Here is a 22,386-nt window from a genome sequence, read left to right as displayed (position 1 = left end):
ACAGGGCTGGAGCTGCAGCAGAGAAGGCTCTCCCCCGGGGAGTCGCCAGCCGACATTGGCTGGCAGATGGAATCCGGAGGAGACCTAACCTGTGAGATCTGATCGGTCTATGGGAGGTAATCGGCAGGAGGCGGTCTCTCAGGTTGGAGGACTGAGAATCCCCACAGGTGAGGGCCAAAGAGATGCTCCTTATTCGGAGATCGGGCAGCAACGATTAGGTAAAAAGCCTGATTTGAACGGCCATCAAAATCCCTTTAAGGAGGCAACGTTAGCTTCTCAGCTAATTAATATTGGGGACCCTTTCCCGCAGTGGGCCAAAGCGGTCCAAGGCATTCTGGGAAAGTCCCGCCTCCCCACCCCCGAAGCATCAGATGTGGGGACGCCGACGGTCTCAGCCAGCTGATTTGGGGCGTCGTTTTAGGTTTTGGGGAATAGTGCCTCAGCGCTCCCGCCCTTTTTATTTCTTTATTTTGGCGCTCCGTCCCATAAGGGCGCCTGGCTGATGTTGCCAAGAAAAGCCCCGCGCTGAGCCCACTGACGCGCATCGCTAAGTGACTCAAACCTACGTCACCCCCGCCCAGGCAAAAGACGCGGAGCCCTCCCTGGGTGAAGAAAGCCTCTCCGAAGCGCTCACGACCCAGGCGCTCCAGGCTTCGGTTCCCAGCCTAGACAGCCACCGAGAAAGACAGAACCGGGCTGGCTGCTCCGCCGCTCACCGCTACCAGAAAGGGCTTTGCTGAACCTGCGAGAACCGCACAAGCGGCCCGAAGGACGCGAGCGGGGAGCCACCAGAGGAGAAGGGAAAGGGTCGGGCAAACGCGGCGCGGTGCGGTGCGCAGACCTGAGCAGCTGATGCGCGCGTCAGAGCCCGGAGCCTTGACGCCGCTCGCTTTCCAAGCCCCAACTCCGCTCCGTTCCCGAGCCAGTCGCTAAGCAGGTGCTCGGCTGAAGGGCTCAGCTCCTTCTTCCCTCCCTCGCTCCGCGCGTTTATTTTGTTTTTTTCGTCGCGGAGAAGTTCGTTGTGGCACAGGGGGCGACGGACGGATCCGCGGACAAGCAGCTATCCTTCACCGAGGGAAACGGGCATCTCGTGCCTTCGCCTCTCCCCAGGTAGGTAGGTAGGTAGGTAGGGGCAGATTTCTCCTCCGCGATCCCTCGCTTCTTTCCTGTTTCGCCTTCCACAGATTCTCTCCCTCAGCACAGGCAGGCTCCTCCGGCATATTCCACGCACGCTTCTCCCGGGAGATAGACGGCGGAACTCTTCTTAGTTGCTAGGCGAGAAAGCACGAGAAGATCTCGGGGAGAACCGACAGGTTGACGGTGGAAAATGGCACAAGTCCCTCGGGGAGGGGGGAGGGGCGCATCACCTGAAGCCTAAAAATAACAAGCGATGCGGAACCGAAGGAGCCGGGCCTTGGCGCGCACCCTTGCGCCGCGGGAGTAAAGCCGGAGGGAGGAGGTGTCGGCGAGCAAACGGCCCTTCCTGGAAGCCCGAGTAGAGGTCTCTGGCTTCCTCGGAAGCGCTCCGTCCCTGTGATGAAAACCCAGATTTGAAAAACGGAGGAAGGAAAGAGTGCAAAGATCATCTCTGCTCTCAGAGGTTGTATTTGACCTTGATCTTAACATTGAGAAGGGAAGGAGAAACCGGTCCACCCTCTTGAATTACAACGGGGGATGGAGCTCAAATCCTGCTGCTCAAGTTCTGCCTTCCTCCCTATTGGTGATTCATAGCAGAAGTCCAATCAATTCAGGTCCAATCAATTGAGGAGCTTAAATATGGACTGAAATGGGGGAAGGGGGAGTATTAATCTATTTGTCTTACTTTTTTTTAAAAAAATGTGCATTTGTAAAATGATTTGTTGCACCCATATTCATATTGAATCTGATGCAGAATAATTTAAGAGGCTGAAAGTTTAAAAAAATGAATTCTAATAAAACATACCGAGGTCTTAGGAATTACAGGCCTCAATGTCTTTGCTTTTTAGAAACAGAGTGAAAAAATAGAGACGTCTTCTGACTGTTCAGTAATTTTCTAAAATACAGGTCACTGTTTTATTTCTCCTATAGGCTAATAATGTCGTACAACACCACAGATTAACTATCTAGCCAATTATATGTAAGTGTAATGTGTGGAAATCTAACTTGTGTGGTTAGTTTATGATTCTGTTTGTCTTCTGAATCATGTGAACACAAACATTCAGTTGGAATGGTATATATGAAGTCCTATCACATGTTTGTCTGAAATTAATCTGGAAAGCCTTTGTACTTCCTTGCTATTCCGGGTGCAAGATGGGCAATACGACTTCAGTATTGATGACGAGATAGGTAGCACTTTCACCTGCAATTCAAAATATCAAGCTAGGTTGGGGAAATGTAATAGGCCATGTAGCATCTATACTTCCGTCCTCCAACTATTTATTGTTGCGCGCCATAGTCCAGGATATGCTGTCTGATGTGGTAGTTTCATTGTGTCTAAACAGAATTGGCTCTGAGTCAGAATCAAATGCTGAAGTGTGCACTTCACACTTGTGCACACTTTGTGCACTTTGTTGACCTGAATGTGTGTCAGATTCTGGTGTCCTTGTAGCTACTCAATTATATATCCTTCACACCAACATTTCCCATTTCTCACTCTATAAATTAGAAATTCTATCTACTGCTTTGCCTGGACAGTGAAAACCTATGTATCAGGAATACCAAATGCCTCTTTCTCTTTCAGAATATGAATAAATGCCTTTCCTAACCTAGGCAGAGGGTACTGAGTTTGGAAAGGCTATTTTTAAAAAGTCCATCTTTAAGGGCATCTAGGCCATTCTAGGCTATGCAGCCCTCTGAACAAATGAATTTCAGGGCAACATATTACTATGACATAACAACACTCTGTGTCCTGATGATTTACATACTTAAGTTGCACATTGTAAAGTTAGATAAACCTCCCTATAATAATTCAGATATTTCTGTTTTGCTGATAGTCAAATATCTTATTAGCCTGAAATCTATTTTAGCTGTTGGAAAATACTCTTTTAAAAATATTTCTTTGTCCAATTCAATGCCCTCAAGGAAATAATAGAGCTTTCATGTGATCGGGTCAGCATATCTTCCAAAGAACCCATTCATTAATATGAAAGTCAATATTTACAGGGTCTAAAAATTCTGGGACTGGTTCAGCAATTCACTCAGTGTGCTTGGACTGATTCTGTTTTGATCCAATTTCTCAAATGATCCACAGTGATGGATCACACAAGGTTCTTTGCTGGCAAGAGTGGGATGAGGGTGAGCTAAAAATGGCACAGCACTTTGCTTAGTTAAAAGTGCTCAATACATTATTAAACATACAGAAGCATTGCTGGGGGCCTGTGGGAATCATCACGTAATTCAGCAGAACCATCTCCATCTGCCTGTCTTATCTTGTCCTTCCACACAAGTGTCCTCTTTTCTTTTGGTGACTCCATGTCTTGTATCTGCAGCAGAACATTTTGGCCTACAGGAATTCTAGATCTCAGGATAGTGCTAATTATGGAATATGAGCTGGAGCATGTGGAAATATGGCTAATCCTGGGAATATTAATACATACACAATCTTTCTTTGATAAAGCATAGTTTCCAAAGTCTGCAGTGGAATTGTCTCTCTTTCAGGACCAGCTAAAAAGTCACTATAGACAAACTTATGAATTTTTTACAGCTTTTCATGGGGTAGAAATGAGGGTAAAAGGGGAAGGTGTCTTTGTGTTAAAGATTCAATATCAGCGATGTGCAAGATTTAGGATGAACTTGGAGAAAGGATGTAGACTTAGCTGGAGTATACCTTCCCAGGTACCATGCAGATTATACCTCTAGGGTATAACATCAAATAAGCGAATTGGTTCTGTGTGAAAGTATATAATTACAGTATCCAATTCTGTTTTCAGCATTAAATAAAATTCACAAGTTGCATGTAATAGAAGGACAATAAAATAAAACACTATTTTTTATATCACAAAGATGGTACTTAATTTAAAATATGAAACAATGTTGGCATAGTTGGGAAGTAATAGCTAATAGAGCTAAAGCACTGGTATTTTAAATTTTACTATAATTAATCATGATTATACTATTTTCCTGTTAAATGCCCTGATTTTAACACTTAATCCCTGCAACAGTTTTCCATAGAAAGAGCCATGTGGTTTTATACATCAGAATGCCAATTTGTTCTTTGGCTTCAAGTCAAAAGTATCATTTTATAAATATAATCATAGCATTTAGTAAGTCATATGATTAGTGGCTTTTGCTGCCTTCAAATAACAGGGTCATATTGTTGAAGCTCATGAATGCTCTCTATAATACCAACAAGAAATAAATATAGATTGTGTTAGATGACTTGTCTCACTTATTCTTTTTTAGACCATTGATGTTCCTGTGGAATTTTTTAAATGAGAGATGAAGGAAAGACTTTTATAAAAGCTTCTGAGTGGGGATTGAAAGCATTCAAATATATTTTTCCAATTCACTTTAACTCATTGTTTCCCTGCCGACCCTTTTACATTATTAATTAGGCATTGGCTGTAGTCAATAAAACAGAGTAGCAGTGGAGTTGTGTAAACTGTGATACTTTCTATTTTTAGTAATACAATGATTAATTAAAAATGTGCATTTAGAATGTAAATGAGTACCTTTTAAAAAGTGTGTTTATACTTACAACAAACTTGAGGATAGGTACTTACTATTAATGTTTTACATAGAGAAGTAGGGTTGGGAAATTATGTTCTCAGGATTACCCAGTAAATTAATGACTAAGAAAAAACTTTTCCTCTGATCTTCAACGTTCTAGGTTCTCAACAAATTCCCCAAACTGGTGTCCATCAGATATGCCAAGACTACATCCCTCTAGTTCCAGATCAACATAATTGTGAACCATACTAGCTGGGAATTCTGAAGGTGATATTTCCACCATCAGTGAGTGTAACAATATTATTGTTCCTTCTTTGAAAGATATTCTGTGAAACCGCTAGTGAGATCAAGGAACTGTGTAGATGCCATGCTTTTAAAAATTGCATCAATTAAATACATTAAGAAAAAGACTTGGATATCACAATCCATTTAAGCTTGCAAAACAGACAGATTTAATATATATGAATAATAAAAGTGAGACCATATGTCAATCACAATACATTTTATTAATATTTTAGAGAAAAATATTACAGTGCTTAGGAGTAGTCCACGGTCATGTGTTGATCAAGTAAGGAAGTGTTTAGAAGAAAATTTGTACATTTAATGTAATTTATATAATAAATTGCCTAAAGGGCTTGACTTTTGATACACTTTGTATCTTTATAACTGCATAATTTATTCTAATCTATTTAATGATGCTGAAGAGGCAAAAACAAACCATATAATTGGAAAACTATCACTCACTGCTGTGAAATGTGCTCCTGGATATTTGATCAAGGATTGTTTTTAAAGTTATCTTTTTAATCTTAAAAGGCTAGCAAAACCTTTCCTCCACTGACAGCTGAGATGTATTACTATGCCAAATTCCATGGCAATTCCTACTCATGCATTTAAGAACTGCAGGTACAACATTCATTCAATAAATACCCCTTTGTATATATTTGCTGTAAAGCAGATGTTTCACAGGCAATATCCCTAAAACATGAACATGTGAATCAAAAGTACTATACAAATTAGTACACTTTAACATGCAAAATGTAGCTATAATGGTAGGTTTATGATCTCTCCATCTATAAAAGGACTTTATAGCAGTTCTATATGTGGTGTATCCTTGAACAGCTCTCACTTATCTAAATCCGATTGTGTATCTCCAACTGGATTGTTGCTGAAATAAATAAATTGGAAAGCAGCCTAATTTTCTTTCACTGTTCAGCTTCGTTTGTTATGTCAATACTTTTGTTTCTTTGTTCTACTCCTGGTGGATATATTAATATTACTGTGGCTGTTTCGCAGTCAATACCATTAGCAAACATTTGTTTAATAGTTTTATGTAACTTGGTGGCTTTAAAATATGTTGAGTACCTCCAATCTCCAATCAAATAGGACCCTGAGTTGTTTTTGACTGCAAATCATGTTTTGACTGCAAATTGAAATCCAGCACAATGGGAGAGTATAAAGTTGAGAAAAGTTGCATTAAAAAAAGAGGAATTATGACTGCAACTATCTCAGTGTTAGAAATTAGTCCTCAAAGTTGTACTCTTGCAGCAATTTGGATTGATACTATATCTAGGATATAGAAGTAGGTACAAACCATGTAGAAAGAGGTTCTTTGTGTATATTTGCTCTACTTGATTGCAGTGGAATTATTCAGTGGAATTATTCAGAAGACAATAGCTACATGCAAATCTACACAAAGCATAGATAAACTCATGGGGAAAAGGGGGGAATTAGATTGCTTTAGTCATACTAACAATACCTACTAATTACAATAACATGCTTAGAATTCCTGTGTTACTATTTGGAGAGAAAAACAATCTTATTCTTACAAAGAAAAGCTGTCATTTTAAAGTGGAATAACAATACAATACAATACAATACAATAGCAGAGTTGGAAAGGACCTTGGAGGTCTTCTAGTCCAACCCCCTGCCTAGGCAGGAAACCCTATACCGTTTCAGACAAATGGCTATCCAACATCTTCTTAAAAACTTCCAGTGTTGGGGCATTCACAACTTCTGGAGGCAAGCTGTTCCACTGATTAATTGTTCTAACTGTCAGGAAATTTCTCCTCAGTTCTAAGTGGCTTCTCTCCTTGATTAGTTTCCACCCATTGCTTCTTGTTCTACCCTCAGGTGACTTGGAAAATAGTTTGACTCCCTCTTCTTTGTGGCAACCCCTGAGATATTGGAACACTGCTACCATGGTATATGAATAGTTTTATAGAATTAGGGGGGAATAGATATAAAGGCATCTATTGATACTAAGACAAAAGTAATAATCAAAGCTCAGTGGAGGTAAATAAAGTATGGCCAACATCTGAAGCCAGGAAACACCTGTTGCGAGTGGTGATTCAAAGAAGCCAATTCCATCTTGCTCCCTAATGATTTAGTTTTAGCTACTTAAGAACCACCACACTTTGTTCCTTCTGCATGATCAGTACATGCTGAACATACAGTATCTTTCTGGGGATGAATCTAATGAGATACTGAAGTTAGCTTTGTTGTTATATACTAGCATTATTTTTGCATTGTGTGATTCTAAATAGTACGTTTTTACCATGATTACAGAAAAGAGCACATTGCATGCTTCAATGAGTCATTGAGATAATTAAGCATTTGAATGGATATGGCCCTCAAGAAGGATTTCATTAGAGAGAAATAGAGAAATAGGATAATATAGAGAAAAATTGGAGCCAGTGATAATTTAAATGGTGTATTGAAAGAAAAATACAGGGAGACTATCCCCAAAGGATGGTTCCTAGAACGATTGCTATAGTAGTCTTGCAGCAAAAACAAATAAAAGTGTACAACTTTTATTGTGAATTACTGCTAATTTTATCAGATTCACATGCAGCTGGTGCAATGGACTGTGATCTATGAAAACTTATGCAATAATACATTTGTTCTTTTAATTGCCACACTACTGATTATTCTTTTTATTACAGATTATTTCCATACGATAATAATAGCTTTTGCTAGAAGAATCAGTACCAAGAACAGCTCCATTCTGATTTTAAAACTTTATTGATTAGGGTGAATCTGCTATATTTTTTTAATCTCAAGTCTCAAACGCATTTTCTGTGTGGCTGAAAGAATTTATTGATTTATTTATTTTACATAGCTGGCCATCCCATGAAGGTGACTCTAAGTGGCAAACAATCAAATTATAACAATTTTTCACTCTTGTCTATGAATAACTGATTCTTAAGACTTTGCAAGTTAAGCTATAGTAGTCTGTATTGCCACTCAATAATAAACATCTGATAATGTCTGGTATTCATATAAGTAGTTGGTTATTGTATCCTCTAATGAAAACCTGTAAAAATGTGAAATATATTTTTACAGGTTTTCATTAGAGGGGACAATAATCAGCTACTTATATGAATACCAGACATTATCAGATGTTTGCTATAATGTTAAATTTATTTAACATTTGACAGCCCAACTGTAGGTTGGGCTGGTTTCTAATAATTGTCCTCCAGCTGAGGTCATTGATCAAGGACCCAGCATCTGGATGTAATTGTGAATGCTAAACATTGTATGTTTCCTGAATATTAGTAACAAACAACATGCATTAATAATATAATTACCATTTTTATTATCAGTTGTTTTATATCTTATATCTGCTCTGTGCATTGAGATAATTCTTCAGTGGGATATTCAGACCAAGGGAAGTGTAAACCTAAATTTTATATCCTTTTGAATAATATAAGGACTTTATCAAAGAACCTTAGAATATTTTGAAGAGGCAGTATCTTCTCAAATATTCAGAGAGGGGACATCTTAAAAGAGCAGATATCTGCAGGAACGTTCAACCACAGCAAAAAAGAGATTTTAAAATGATATACTCTGATAAAATATAGAATAAATATGAATGTATATAAAATGAGGAAAAAAACATGGTATATTGTTGGAATAATGAACAGAAAAATGAACATATTTGTACAGAATTTTCAGAAATCAGATCAAAATCTCCAAATGCATAGTCTTTGACTGTTTCATAGGTTTATGTCAGTTATTGAAAAATATAAAAATCTATTAAAACAGAAGGGGCACCAAGTCTAGCACCAATTGTGATTGGTCATATTTAAGAAAACCAGCTCAAATAACAATGACTTCCAGAAGTGACGTGCCAGTGGATTTCTGTGACCTCACAAGGGAATAAAAATACTTAGCAATAAAATATTAAGGGCTATTTTGCTTCCTCACCTGATTATTTCATTCCTTTTGAGATCTCACATTTTCTCATCCAGGTCCATTCTATTTTAGGCTGCTGGTTGCTAAGAGACATTAACAAGTCTTTGAACTTGCTGTATCACTAGTACCTGGGACTGATACATACAATCAATTGCAGTATTTTCCCCAATTAAATTGAAATAGAATGTGCGCAATTTAATTTGGTAAAAGTTTAGGTTCTCTCAGTGCTTGTGGCATTCATTGCAGGGATGCACAGCTTTTGCTTAGTATGATGCAATATTTAAGCCATGCAGTCTTTAAAGCAGAACAACTGAAGAATTAAGAACTTTCTATAGCTATTATATTTAGGAACGTTAATCCCCTGAAACAAATAGAAAACTCTCTCCTCTTCTTGATGAATGCTGATATTGTTTTAAAATATTACGCAATATTGCTTCTATGTCATACGCTCAGTGAGAAGAATATTTTGCCATATATAGTAGCAGTTTCTCTTTTCTTATTTCACAGTGTTAAGAACAACTGAACATCTGCAAAGCACAAAAAACACATTACAGGGAAAACAGTAAACTGGATCATTACTGTCACTGCTATTGCAGCTAAATTATTAAAGGAAAGTAAATCCACAAGAAAAGCATACTCTCTCTTCCTGTTTAAGATTAGTTTAATTGGAATTCCATGAAAATCCATCTTTCTCTATGATCTCAAATAGCCTAAGTAACATAAGATTGCCTTTGAGTTTACTAAAGTCAGGAAAATATTGGTTAAAGTCAGGAAAATCTTGGTTACTAGCTTTGTATCCTTAATAATGTTAAAACATAATGTCATTAAAACATAATAATGTTAATGGCCAAGCCATTAGAATGAGCAGAACCTATTGTGTAATAAATTAGGCTTCAGCATTTAGGTATTTTAGGTATTTATTGGACATTTATAGGCCGCCCTTTTCCCTGAGGGGACTCAGGGCGGCTTACAATCAAAAAGGAAGGGGAGTGTAGGACAATACAAAAGAAATGTGAACAAAAGTAAATTAAACAGTAAAACTCAACATTCACTCAGCATTCGGGAGGGGTAAAAGTAAACTTATCCCCAGGCCTGACGGGCTAGCCAGTTCTTGAGGGCTGTGCGGAAGGCCTGGACGGTGGTGAGGGTACGAATCTCCACGGGGAGATTGTTCCATAGTGTCGGAGCCGCAACAGAGAAGGCTCTCCTCCGAGTAGCATCTCCTTCTTTGTCTTGGATTTAGTTTCAGTTAGCTTAATATAAACTAATTTATATACTCTAACAACTCTGTGTGATGTCTGTGTAAACAATATATTGATTATTAATGAAATTATCTTACGAGTTGAATAAACACAACGTAATGACAAGCCAAGGATCTCCTAAAGCAAAACTAAAATTTAGTTGATTTAATCTTCCAGGAGAAGGAAGGGAAACTGCATGACCTCTGGCCTATCCTATATTACAGTGATGGCTAATCTATTTCCCATCGCGTGCCAAAAGTGCAAAGGGGTCATGCATGGACATGCCCACACCCTTCGTTCTATGCACGCAACCCCCATGCATGCGTGCCACCACCACCCCGTGCATGTGTGTGCAACCCCCTGTGCATGCATGTGCGACCCCGCCCTTTCCCCGCTTTTGGCGGGTGATGGAACCATTTTTCGCCCCCCCCACGCTCCCAAGGCTTTCTAGGAACCTAGGGAGGGTGAAAACGGCCTCCCCAGTCCCCCCTGGAGGCCCTCTGGAGGCTTCAGGAGGCTTCCCTGAAGCCTCTGGAGGCCGAAAAATGGCCCTACAGGCAAACCGGCTTCAGGGAAACCTCCAGAGGACGAATAATGGCCGAAAATAAAAGCTAAAGTCAGCTGGCCAGTGCGCACATGTGTGCTGTATCTGACAGGGCAACACCTCACATGCCCAAACTAATGGCTCCGTGTGCCGCCTGTGGCATGCATGCCATAGGTTTGCCATCACGGCTATATTAGAAGCAGCAATTTTTTTCTTTGATGGATACATTTGAAATTTTGAAAGCATGTTGTGGGGACTCTCACAAAAAGATAAGCATGGACACTGACAAAATGTCTGTCTATTAGAAGGCTAACTACAGGGAGTCCTCGACTTACAACAGTTCAGTTAGTGACCGTTCAAAGTTACGATGGCACTGAAAAAAGTTACTTATGACCATTTTTATACTTATGACCATTACAGCATTGCCAGCAGATGCTTGGCAACTGAGTTATATTTATGACAGTTGCAGTGTCCCCGGGGTCACATGATCTCCTTTCGCAACCTTCTGACAAGCAAAGTGAATGGGAGACCCAGATTCACTTAATAACCCTGTTATTAATTTAACTACTGCAGTGATTCACTTAACAACTGTGGCAAGAAAGGTCATTAAATGGGGCAAAAATCACTTAACAAATGTCTCTCTTAGCAACATAAATCTTGAGCTCAATTGTGGTTGTAAGTTGTGGACTACCTGTAGTGGATTTCTTCTTATCATCTCTAGCTTCCCGCCCTCCTAACAATGCCTCTTGGGTTTATATATCAGTTATTAACTTTATATTTTAAAATAGTTTTAATAATAATACATGAAATATCAGATGGAGCAGAAATCCTTGTGGGCACCAAAGAGGTTAGTGTTTGGCCCACTGACGCTCATGGGGATTTATTGGTTATCATTTGTAGAATAAAGTGAATGTTACATTGTGGAGCAACCTCAGTTGTTCCAAACTATACGCAAGCAGGAAAGTGCTAGTGAAAATAGCTTTTTAATAATCTCATTTTAAAATATGTTTTCAGGGAAATTAATTTGCATCAGTCTTGAAATAGTTCAGAACCAGGAATTCAGGGTGCAAACCAGAGGTGGTATTCAACAAGTTCTGACCAGTACTGGAGAACCTGTAGCGAAAGTTTTGAGTAGTTCGGAGAACTGGTAAATACCACCGCTGACTGGCCCTGCCCCCACGTATTCTCTGCCTCCCTAATCCCAGCTGATCAGGAAGAAATTGGGATTTTGCAGTAACCTTCCCCTGGAATGGGGAGGGAATGGAGATTTTACAGTATCCTTCCCCTGCCACGCCCATCAAGCCATGCTACGCCCACCAAGCCACACCCACAGAACTGGTAGTAAAAACATTTTGAATCCCACCACTGGTGCACACATTAAAAAGCGAGGGACTGTGCTCTGTTCAGCTGGGGGAGGGTTTTCTATTGAGAGATGATAGTTCTTGAATGCAAAGCCAAGTAATCAATGGCTTCACATGCAATGCCAAACACTTCACAGATATTATCTGTAGTACAAGTGTCACGGGCAATTTAATAGAAGATTTCTGGCCATTCTAGTTGCTCTGATAATGTCAGCAACAAAAAGATAACTTTAATGTTGGCTGCTCTTATGTGAGAACTGCCAAAGCTTGGTCTGCTCTTTACTGCTGCAGTATTTTAACCTAAATAGTTTCTGACACATTGTTGGCATTGCATGCACTTGGGGAAAAAATGTTAGATTAAAAACTACTGTAAATCCTCAGATTTTCATTGATTGGAAAAGGAGGCATCAAAATGAAGGGTGGCTAGTTATAAAGTTGCTTTATAGCTGAGTGGGGGAGCGATGGACCACATATGCCTCAAACCCTCTTTTTGTAACCCCCCATCCCCCCAGCCCACATGTATTAAATTTCAGTACCAAAACAATAAGAAATCAAAACAACTTTCAAGGTTTTGTTGGATATAATGAAAAATAGGTGCACGATCTTCCTTTAACCTTGAAATGAAATAAAATTTTCATACTCTTTTTACTTAATATGCCCAAAACGATGAATGTTCTCAAAAATTAATTAAATACTTGATATCACTATTCAAATAACCAATTATCCCAATATCTGTACCTAGAAAAGCTACTACCTGTTTTTATTGTGCAAATATATTAGCATATTGTATATAATGGAATGGCTTCCACCAAAAAAAATCTAAATTCTGTCTCCCATCTCCAGCCCTATCTTTTATGGTTCCACCAAGTATTGCCAGCATCTTTTCAAGCATTATGGACTAAGAAATTGTTTTTTAAGAATGCAAAACTAAGACTTATGGACAATTGACTCTTATAGGCAATGTCCACGTCTGCAGGTGTGATTGAAGGATGATGAAGCACACAGAGATGGATGAGCAGTGGAGAAAGTGGTAATGCACCCGACCATGTTTTAATTGGTTTTCCTTTGTGTATTATTTTGCAGGTCTCTCACAAACGACTCACATCTGACGTGTTATCTGCAAAGCCAGCCCTTGCTCTTTTAAAGTTTGATTCCACCTGGCCTTGGAATAAATCCGTACTTAATCTATAAGTGGCTACACCAGACCATCTCAATGCCTAAGAGCAGCAAAGTAACTCAGCGAGAACAGAGCAATGAGCCTGTCACAGAGTCAGTGGCTGATCTACTGGCTCTGGAGGAACCTGTGGACTACAGACACAGTGTCTTAAATGTGGCTTCAGAAAACTGGAACAAACAGCAGGTCGGGGAAGAAGCAGAGGATGACAGACCGGCATGGAACAACAAGCTACAGTACATTTTGGCTCAAATAGGCTACTCTGTGGGCCTGGGGAATGTGTGGCGGTTTCCATATTTATGCCAAAAGAATGGTGGAGGTAAGCTCAATAGAGGAGGCGTCTGCTCTGCTTCTCTGTTCTAATGTAGAGGCCATTTTGCCTTGAAAGCCATGATTCACGTGTTATATTAACTACACATGTACACCCTTCACCCTCCATTATTAGCTGGGCTGACCAAATTTTCTGGTTTGGAAGCCAGAGGTTCCCGATCCTTAGGTAACCCGGAGGGGCTCTTCAGTTTACAATTGATTAAAAAAAGTTAAGGATGAGGAAATTATTTTTAAAACCCCACAAAAACAGCACCAAAAAATGATGGCAAAGAAAACTTGGAGGGAAACAAAAAGGAAGAAAATGGCATTGGTTGTATTGCTAGTGGCATGGGTAAAGAGCCTAGTCTTTAGGGCTTCTCAAAATGCTAATACAGTGGGAATCATTTGAATGTGTGTGCGTAGGCTTCATTTCTTTGATTTGTAACCTTCCCTCCCCAAATTTTAGTTATAATTTGAAATTTGTATTCCCCACCTCATTAGATATATGGGTCTATATGACTTTATTGCTTTTAGTCTTGTGTGAGACAAACAAAACAAACAAACAAATAAATATTAAATTAACCATATGCACCAATTAAAAAAAACACCTTGCAAATTCGCAGATCTCCTAAAAACTGGATGGTTCGGAGAGTGGTTTAAAAATAAGAATTGTAAGCTGCCCAGAGTCATTTGGCTGAGATGGGCAACTATAGAAGTTGGATAAATAAATAAACAAATAAACTCCAGAGCAAATGCATTGTTTTATCTGGGGAGCAATGTAGGACAAGATTATTTTTTATCAAAAAATGTTGGTGCATTGTATTTTGTAATTGCTGTTATAAAAATAACATTCATTATTTTTGTAATTAACACATTTAATTATGGTAGACAATATCATAATTTTTCTGCTAAAACATTCAATTTTTTTTCATGCATAATCCAACATAACATATGCTGCATAGAGAGTTTTCTACTGAAAGTGTGTTGAAAGCTCCTTAAAAAAAAAAAAATTTCTGGAACACTGTGTGCTCAGGAGCTGACAAAATGATGCTGCATTTATTGGATATTTCCATGAAACGAAGCACCTCAGTTGTTCAGCTGAATGTACAACCCAAATTATATCTAGTTGTAGTTGCTGATCCTCTACATAGTTGGTATGTGCCTTGGTACTTGCATCTGATTGCATCTGATTCTAGAGTTTATCTCTTGCTGATTTCTTAGAATTTTGTTGGTCTAATTCTGACCATCTTAGCATATTGGACGTTCTTGAATAGAGAATTCCTGTTTGTTGGAAAATTATTCTTGCATTCACATGATTTCTTTCCCCCATCATTGACTTGAAGAACATAGATATAGGCAGGGGTGTGCTTCAAAAATTGCAAGTAGTCTCTGCCCGGCTGCTGGATGGGTGTGGCCATGGTAGGCATGGCCTAGTCAGCCTCCTGCACCATGGAGGAGGGATGTTTTTGTCCTCCCGGGCTCCTGAGGCTTTCTTTGAGTCTCTAGGAGGGTGAAAAATGGCCTCCCCAGGCTCTGGAGGGCCTCTGGAGGCCAGAAACAGGCTTGTTTCCAGCCTTCCTGAACTTCCAGTAGGCCCATTTTTCGCCGTCCCTGAGCCTCCACGCACACCCTGCACTTACTTGCATCCAAAATGGGCCATTGGGGACTCGTGGGAGGGGTGGGCGGGGTCAGCCAGGAGTGGGATTTGGGGGTTTTCTGAACTGCACAGAATCTTAGGTAGAGGTTCTCCCGAACCTCTGCGAACCCCCAGCAGCCCACAGGTAGTTTGCCATCTGGTCCCTGAGCATGTTCAGAGTCTTCATTAGGTTACTGTGCCATGTATATTTGAGGTTTTATGAAATCTACTCCCTGGGTGAGTTCACCTTCTTTATTAGCTTTTAAATTCAGATACAATCTTCTTTTTTAATATCAGATTTTTTAAATGAATTATTATGGTGTGTTTGACTGGGTTAACATATTTTCCACAGAGTGTTCACAGTAATAGTAAAATTACTTACACAAAATTTTTATCTTCTAACTCCCAACCTTAATGTGCTCAATATAATTGTAATATATTCTTTTATATACTTATTAACTCCTAACATTTTGATATTATATATGTCACTCAGTGTTCCACTGCATTTTCTATATCTCAACTTTCTATAAATGAATTAAAACCAATTATCAGTAAGATCTAATCAGTCCCAAATTTATATATCTAAATCCCCTGGATTTACAGTCTTTATGGGCTATATTTCCCAATATATTTTTCCATCCTGTTAATCATAATAATAGTTTAAAATATACTTAGTCCTTGTCTTCCATTTCCTAATCTTAATATAAGTGTATTTATAATAAATTCTATTATATATGTGTGTGCTATTATTTTCCCAATTTAAACTTTCTACTTATTTCTATTATTTTACAATATTGTTACTACCTTACAAAATATTGTTTCTCTCTCCATCATCTCTCAGACTTTCTAGAATTCATCATTTACTGATTTGTGGGGGGGGGATTTGTTTATATTTCTCTCTTGAAATCTTATGTCTTTTTAACATTTTTACACAAACTGATTATTTCCTTTGTCTTATGCTTTAACTCCTTCTGCTGCGTCTTTTGAATATCCATCCATAATCCTTTCTTTGTTTTTGTGAGCTCCCCCTTCCCCCGCTCTATTCTATGATAAGCTCTTAAGGGATTGTCTATTTGACTTTTAGTATTTGTCATTGCTGTCTTTTCAGTATTTTTCTCTGCTTTTAATTTATTTCTATCTTTTTGTTTATTTTGCATTGTCCTTTCCACCACTCCTTCTAACTTCTCAGCTGTCTTCTGTGCATCATATTCATCTTTTCCCACCATTTGTTGAGTGCCCTCTACTTTCACATCTTTATCTTTAAATATTCCCATCAACTTCTTATAGTTCTTTATTGCTATGTCTAACATTCCTTCATAAAACTTTATTGTCTCCTGCTGGGTCATTTTGCAACAAATTAATATTCCTCTAATATCACAATATGTAAAAACTCTAAAAAACATATCAATTATTAGCAAGATCTAATCAATCCCAAAGTTATTTCTCCAAGTCCCCAAAATGTCTATAAATTTGTGCTTTTCAGTCTTTGTAATTTCCAATTTACACCTTCCAAATTGTCCAGATTTTAAAATCTTATTTATCTTTTCTTCTTTTTCTTTTTTTCCTCCTCTTCTTTTGTCACTTTTCTTCTTTTGCTTTGTAAGATGATCTATCATGTAATGTTAATAATCCAAATCCAATTTAGCCCACAAAGTTTCTTCCAATCTTCCAATCCGCTTTTCAGTATATTGTTCCAGTAGAGTTTTAGTGTTTACTTTAATTTGCCTTCTGAATCTTCAAGAAGCTCAGTAAATATTTCCTAGCATTCCAATTGCCTACTAAGATAAAGTCAAGGTCAGATAGTTTTTCAGATGTTATCTACTTTCTCTTCATTTCCTTTTGGATTTTGTATAGTGCAGTAATCTTCTTCCTCCAGTAGATGGTTCCCCTGCTCCTAATTCCAGCTTTCCACAGAATATACAAAACCAGAAACAGCTGATTGTCACCCATTAGAGATAAAAGTTTAGAAAAGCAATTTCTCCCAATAGTGACTTTTCATGGTTCACCCACAAAAGGGCGAACGACAAAAGCGCGCCTGACTAAACCGCGGTGACAAAACCGCGAGTTCTAAAGCGCGCCGACGAATGAGCGCTGAAGCGCGCCGACAACAGTGCGCCAACAGAAGCGCGCTGTAACCCTAACCCTAAACCTAATCCTAAACCTAACCCTATACCTAACCCTAAACCTAACCCTTACCTTAACTTAAATCGCGCTTCTGTCGGCGCGCTGTTGTCGGTGCGCTGTTGTCAGCGCGTTGATGACATCGCGGTTTTAGCGCCACGGTTTTGTCGGCGCGCTTTTGTCATGCGCGCATTTGTTGGGTCATGGTTCAGGAGAGCTTTCTTTGGATCAGTGAGGAAATTGTGTTTTCCTTGTGATCGATGAAACACCTCTTTTTTCACCTCCCCTTCAGGGAAGTTTAAACCCAAGGAGTTGCTGGCTAAATTTCACGGAGCCCAGTGGAGCACCGCTATTTTCCAGCCATTCTTGCTGCAACATCAACTGGAAGTCCCAATCATCTACTTCTGATGCTCATTTCATTCTTTTGAATTTCAGTCCAGCAGACTATGCTCACTAATAATAGAAGATGCATGGAATTATATTGTTAATTTGCTTTGAATCATTTGTTTCTGGTTCTATTTTTAACCATTTTGATTTTCTTTAATATTTAAAAGCTAAAAGTCTAGTGTCTACATAAATAATACAAAGTGCAAACATATCTGCATTTATCTGAGAGCACTTTTATTGAATATACCTCAATAAAATTGTGCTGCCATTGTCTTGAATGTTGTGCTTCAGCCTTTTGTGCTGAACATCAGGCTATCCCAAAGCTTCATCTGTAAAATTATTTTTAAAATCTGTTTATGCAGGTGTTTTCAGCCTATGGGTCTCTGGTTATGTGTAGTCCTAAGCAACCACTTGTGAAGCTCACCTTGGCCACACAGCCCTTCCTTACTATTGTCCACATTTCTAGATGTCTGTTCATTGGTGGGCCACCAGAGAGTGCTGTTGTATTAAGAAGGAACCTTGCCATATATTTGTTTTCCAAGCACAGTTTTGGGAAAGAGGATTTATGTATTATATATATGTGCACAACTGCGTAGAAATTTGACTGACCCTTTCATTCAGTATTGATCAAAGTATGAAGCAGTTTAGCAATGAATGGCAGTCCTTATTGCTGTAGGGAATGTTATGGAGATTCACTTAAGTTAGCGATGTAAAGGTTTATGCTTTAAAGGTATTTCAGGGTTATATTGTTTTCCTGTGACCATGGGGGAAAACATGCTGTTATTTGTTTGGTTGGTGGACTTTTAACCAGATGCAACCTGTTTGGAGCTTTCATAGGGGTGAGAAAGATTTGAGGTGGGGGGCTAGCTTTCTCAGAGCTATGGCATGCATTGCACCAATAGTATTGTGTGGGTGCCTTATTTATTTTTTCTCAAACTGCTTATCCAGCTATTCTGAATGTAAGGGAGGTTTTTAAAACCTGCTGATGCTGAATGTGCTTGGAATATTAATAGGAGGAGGGAAGGCTCACTTTATGTTAGAGAGCAACTTCCAAGCGTTAATATTTTTAGATTTTCTGATCAGCTATTTATATTTCTCAATCTACCCAGTTAATTCTTTTCTGTCCATTTAATGTAAGAATTATAGTGCTGCTATTTTAAGAATATTTTATGAAGAAGTTTCATCTAGCATTTCCAGGAATTATTCTTTTTCAGCACAGAGCTGCTGTGGGGACAATAAATGCAAAAGGCAGCATATGATTATGGTAGATGTGAGGTTGTTGAGGACATTGGCTCGGATAGCTTGCTGAGAAATATTTTGCTTAACCATTATTTATTAAGTAAATCACATCTGGCTGGGCTCACACCACATGCTATGCTACAAAATATGTATAAAACGTGCATTGCCCTGAATCAGAACCAGATAAGGCTTATGATGACTTAGCACAATCATTGAATGTCTATCTGAAAATGAAACTGATGATTATCTTACAAATACGCACGTATATTTATTGTAAAAAGCTTACTCATCCATCTACCCATCAATTTATATGCTGCTGGAATCACTGCAGACCTTGAGTGGTTTATGTATCTGATATCCATTTCTAACATTAAAAACTCATCTGACCAAAATAAAAAATAAAGCTAATTAAATATAAAAATAATAATTGAATGAATGAATGAATGAATTAAACCAAATAGACTCAAAGGACAGATTTGATAGACCACTAAGTTTTTTTCTGCCATCAGTTTTCTATGCTTGTAAAACTTCCTGCTAATATACAAAAGTTATTTAATGTTTCCATGTTTCTACTCTCTCTAGTGAAATTTCCAAAACTAACACCAAATCATCTGCAAATACCCTTAATTATCAACAAATAACAACCCCATAAGTCTCTGATCTTATGTCTCTATTAAGTACCTCAAAAACCAAAATGAACAAAAGTGGAGGCAGTGGATATTCTTGTCTTATCCATTTTGAATTCCCCAAAGTTTTGTTGGTTCTCCATTAACAATTATTTGTTCCTTCTGAAAAGTACTAGATCTCACCATTTAATAAAATTAACTCCAAGGTTCATAGAGTATGTTTCAGAATTCTAAACAAAATAATCCAATTTAAATAGTTAAAGGCTTTCTTTGCATCTATGTCTTTTAGATAAAAACCCATATTGGTCTTCAATAACAAAGTCCTGTAAAATTATTTTCAATCTTTCAACCAAAATTATGGCAAACTGTTTGTAATCCTTCTTCAGTGAAGATATTAGTTGATTGTTCTTTGTTCAAGTCAAATCGTGTCCCTCTTAAGGCATTAATGATATATTTTCTGCAATGAATCTGGTGAAATGCCCTTATCTATAAGTTGTCCTAGTGAACTCCTGCATCTGTCTCCCAGTTTGGCAACTTTCTTTATAGTTGCCATGATGAAAAAATGAAAGTGTGTCAATTACTGTGGTGAAAGTAAAAGTCAGGTTTCTCCTTTTTTTTTTTTTTTTGCTTCTATCCTTAACACTTTAGTCCCAATTATTTCTCTATAGTTACAGTCCCACAACATGGTTCATATTGTTCTTTTCTTCTTGTTTTGTAAAACCTTTCAGCTACTACTGTCGTTAAAAATAAACAACATTCCCAGGAAGATGTGATCTAATTAATTTTACTATTTTCAAAGGCACTTTGTCAGGGGGAAAAAAACTCTTCTATTTTTGAAATCTCTGTCCCCTTTGTCAATTTGAAACTTTCTTAGATCACAATCTTCTTAAACTTTTGACTTTTAAACTGAAATGCCTTTAAATGCCTGGAGGCTGTGCGGATCTGGATGGGGAGGAACAGGCTCAAGCTCAATCCCTCCAAGAGTTGCTGTGGTTTCCATCATCCCGATTTGTGCATCTTGTTCCATCTTTGATGATAGGGGGAGAAATTTTAGCCCCCTCAGAGAGGGCCCGCAATCTGGGCGTCCTCCTAGATACGTGGCTTAGTTTAGAAGAACACCTGACGGCCATGACCAGGGGGGCCTTTTACCAGGTTCGCCTGGTATGTCAGTTGCGCCCCTTTCTGGATTGGGATGCTCTGTGCACAGTCACTCATGCCCTCATCCTTTCTTGCCTGGACTACTGCAACACTCTCTACATGGGACTGCCCTTGAAGAGCACCCGGAAGCTTCAACTGGTCCAGAATGCGGCTGCGCGGGTTGTCATGGGGGCAGCCAGGTACTCCCATGTTACACCCCTTTTAGGCGGCCTGCACTGGTTGCTGGTTGTCTTCCAGGTGCGATTCAAGGTACTAATTATGACCTTTAAAGCGCTCCATGGCTTAGGCCCAGGGTACCTGCGAGACCACCTACTGCCACCGGTAGCCTCCCATCATCCAGTGCGATCCCACAGAGTTGGCCTCCTCAGGGTGCCGTCGGCCAGACAGTGTCAGCTAGTGACCCCCAGGGGGAGAGCCTTCTCTGTGGGAGCGCCTTCCCTCTGGAATGAGCTGCCCCCGGAGCTTCGTATAATCCCTGACCTCCGGTCCTTCCGATGCACCCTAAAAAGTTGGCTTTTCCAGCAAGCCAGCCTGGCGTGAACAAAACAAATCAAATTATTGATTACGGTTAATTTTAATTTTTAATTCTTTTTTTTAAAAAAATGTGTCATTGTCAATTTTAATTGGGTTTGGGATATCCTGTTTAATTTCTTCTTAACTTTTGTATTATATGTTTCTTTTAATGTTGTACGCCGCCCTGAGTCCTTGGGAGAAGGGCGGCATATAAATCAAATAAACCTAAACCTAAATCTAAAATAGCATCTACCCCCCCTCCCATCTTAATTTGAAAAGTAAGCCATTCACCAAAATCTTCACTGCCATTTGAGTATCTCTCTTAGGTTATCTCTCTTATGTCTGTTAGGTGGAAGAGCAGTTAAGGGTACATTGTAAATCCCTTGGCTCCTAAGCCGTTAAACTTGCAATTGGTCACAAGTAACTCAGTTCCTGTTTCCCTCTCCTGGGAAACTTTTGTCCAGAGCAGAAGTGGGCGATCACCTGATTTCTCCTTCCTCCAGAGAAATTTCTCTCAAAACTGTCTCCTGGTGTTTCTGCTTGTGGAGCCCCTGGTGGAGAAAACTAACCAGCCATATCACCACACCCGGAAGCCCTTTTTACTTTTTCTTTTAGCCTTTTTCTTGATATAAATTTCTTTCTCTTTGCAGAAAATCTACATCCCACTGCATGTATTTATCTGAAATGGGATAGATGTCATTCCCTCAGAGAGCCTTAAATGTCCAACTCTGTAATTTTAAAACAGAAGCAATTTTAAAACAGAAGATGTGGTCAGTTGTTTATTTCTCCATTTCCCGTTGGGGAAACATAAAAAGCCATGAAGTAATGTGATAAAAGCAAGGTTTTTGCTTCAGAGCTGAATAAAAATGTGGTCTAATTCTGAAGAGCTATCCAAAGCCACTTGCTGTCTGAAACCCCAAATGGATTTTTAAAACTTTGCCTCATGCATGCTGTTTGGTCTGCCTACAAGTGTTCAGGGCTGGGTGATTTTTTCTTATGATCTGTAGTAGAAAAAAAAAGTATCTAATTAAACATTCTTTTCCCTTTCAGGTGCTTATCTAGTCCCCTATTTCATTCTGCTCATCCTTATTGGACTCCCTCTGTTTTTCCTGGAACTGGCCGTAGGACAGAGAATCCGCCGGGGCAGCATAGGAGTGTGGAATTACGTTTGCCCTCGATTAGGTGGCATTGGATTTGCCAGCCTCTTAGTGAGTGATTGGATGAGTTTATATGTCT

General features: G+C 39.0%; 1 protein-coding gene across 2 annotated transcripts in view; it reads left to right on the top strand.

The window, feature by feature from the left end:
* Positions 1–397: 397 nt before the first annotated feature.
* Positions 398–22,386, top strand: part of SLC6A17 (solute carrier family 6 member 17) — a 35,047-nt gene continuing 13,058 nt past the window's right edge. Inside the window, exons 1-4 of one of the 2 annotated variants that reach the window (XM_014056012.2) lie at positions 398–1,110; positions 4,808–4,932; positions 13,071–13,480; positions 22,201–22,358. In XM_014056012.2, coding sequence (XP_013911487.2) covers positions 13,201–13,480; positions 22,201–22,358 — 438 coding nt within the window. In that variant the 5' untranslated portion in view covers positions 398–1,110; positions 4,808–4,932; positions 13,071–13,200. The remainder of the gene's footprint in view (positions 1,111–4,807; positions 4,933–13,070; positions 13,481–22,200; positions 22,359–22,386) is intronic. The other variant, XM_014056013.2, reaches the window with a different exon arrangement.

Source organism: Thamnophis sirtalis, unplaced genomic scaffold, assembly GCF_051295495.1.
Source record: "Thamnophis sirtalis isolate CommonGarterSnake01/CBP01778 unplaced genomic scaffold, rThaSir2_p1.2 scaffold_7, whole genome shotgun sequence".
Classification (NCBI taxonomy): Eukaryota; Metazoa; Chordata; class Lepidosauria; order Squamata; family Natricidae; genus Thamnophis; species Thamnophis sirtalis.
The sequence above is the reverse complement of the archived record's forward strand: the minus strand, read 5'-3'. Positions and strand labels throughout refer to the sequence as shown.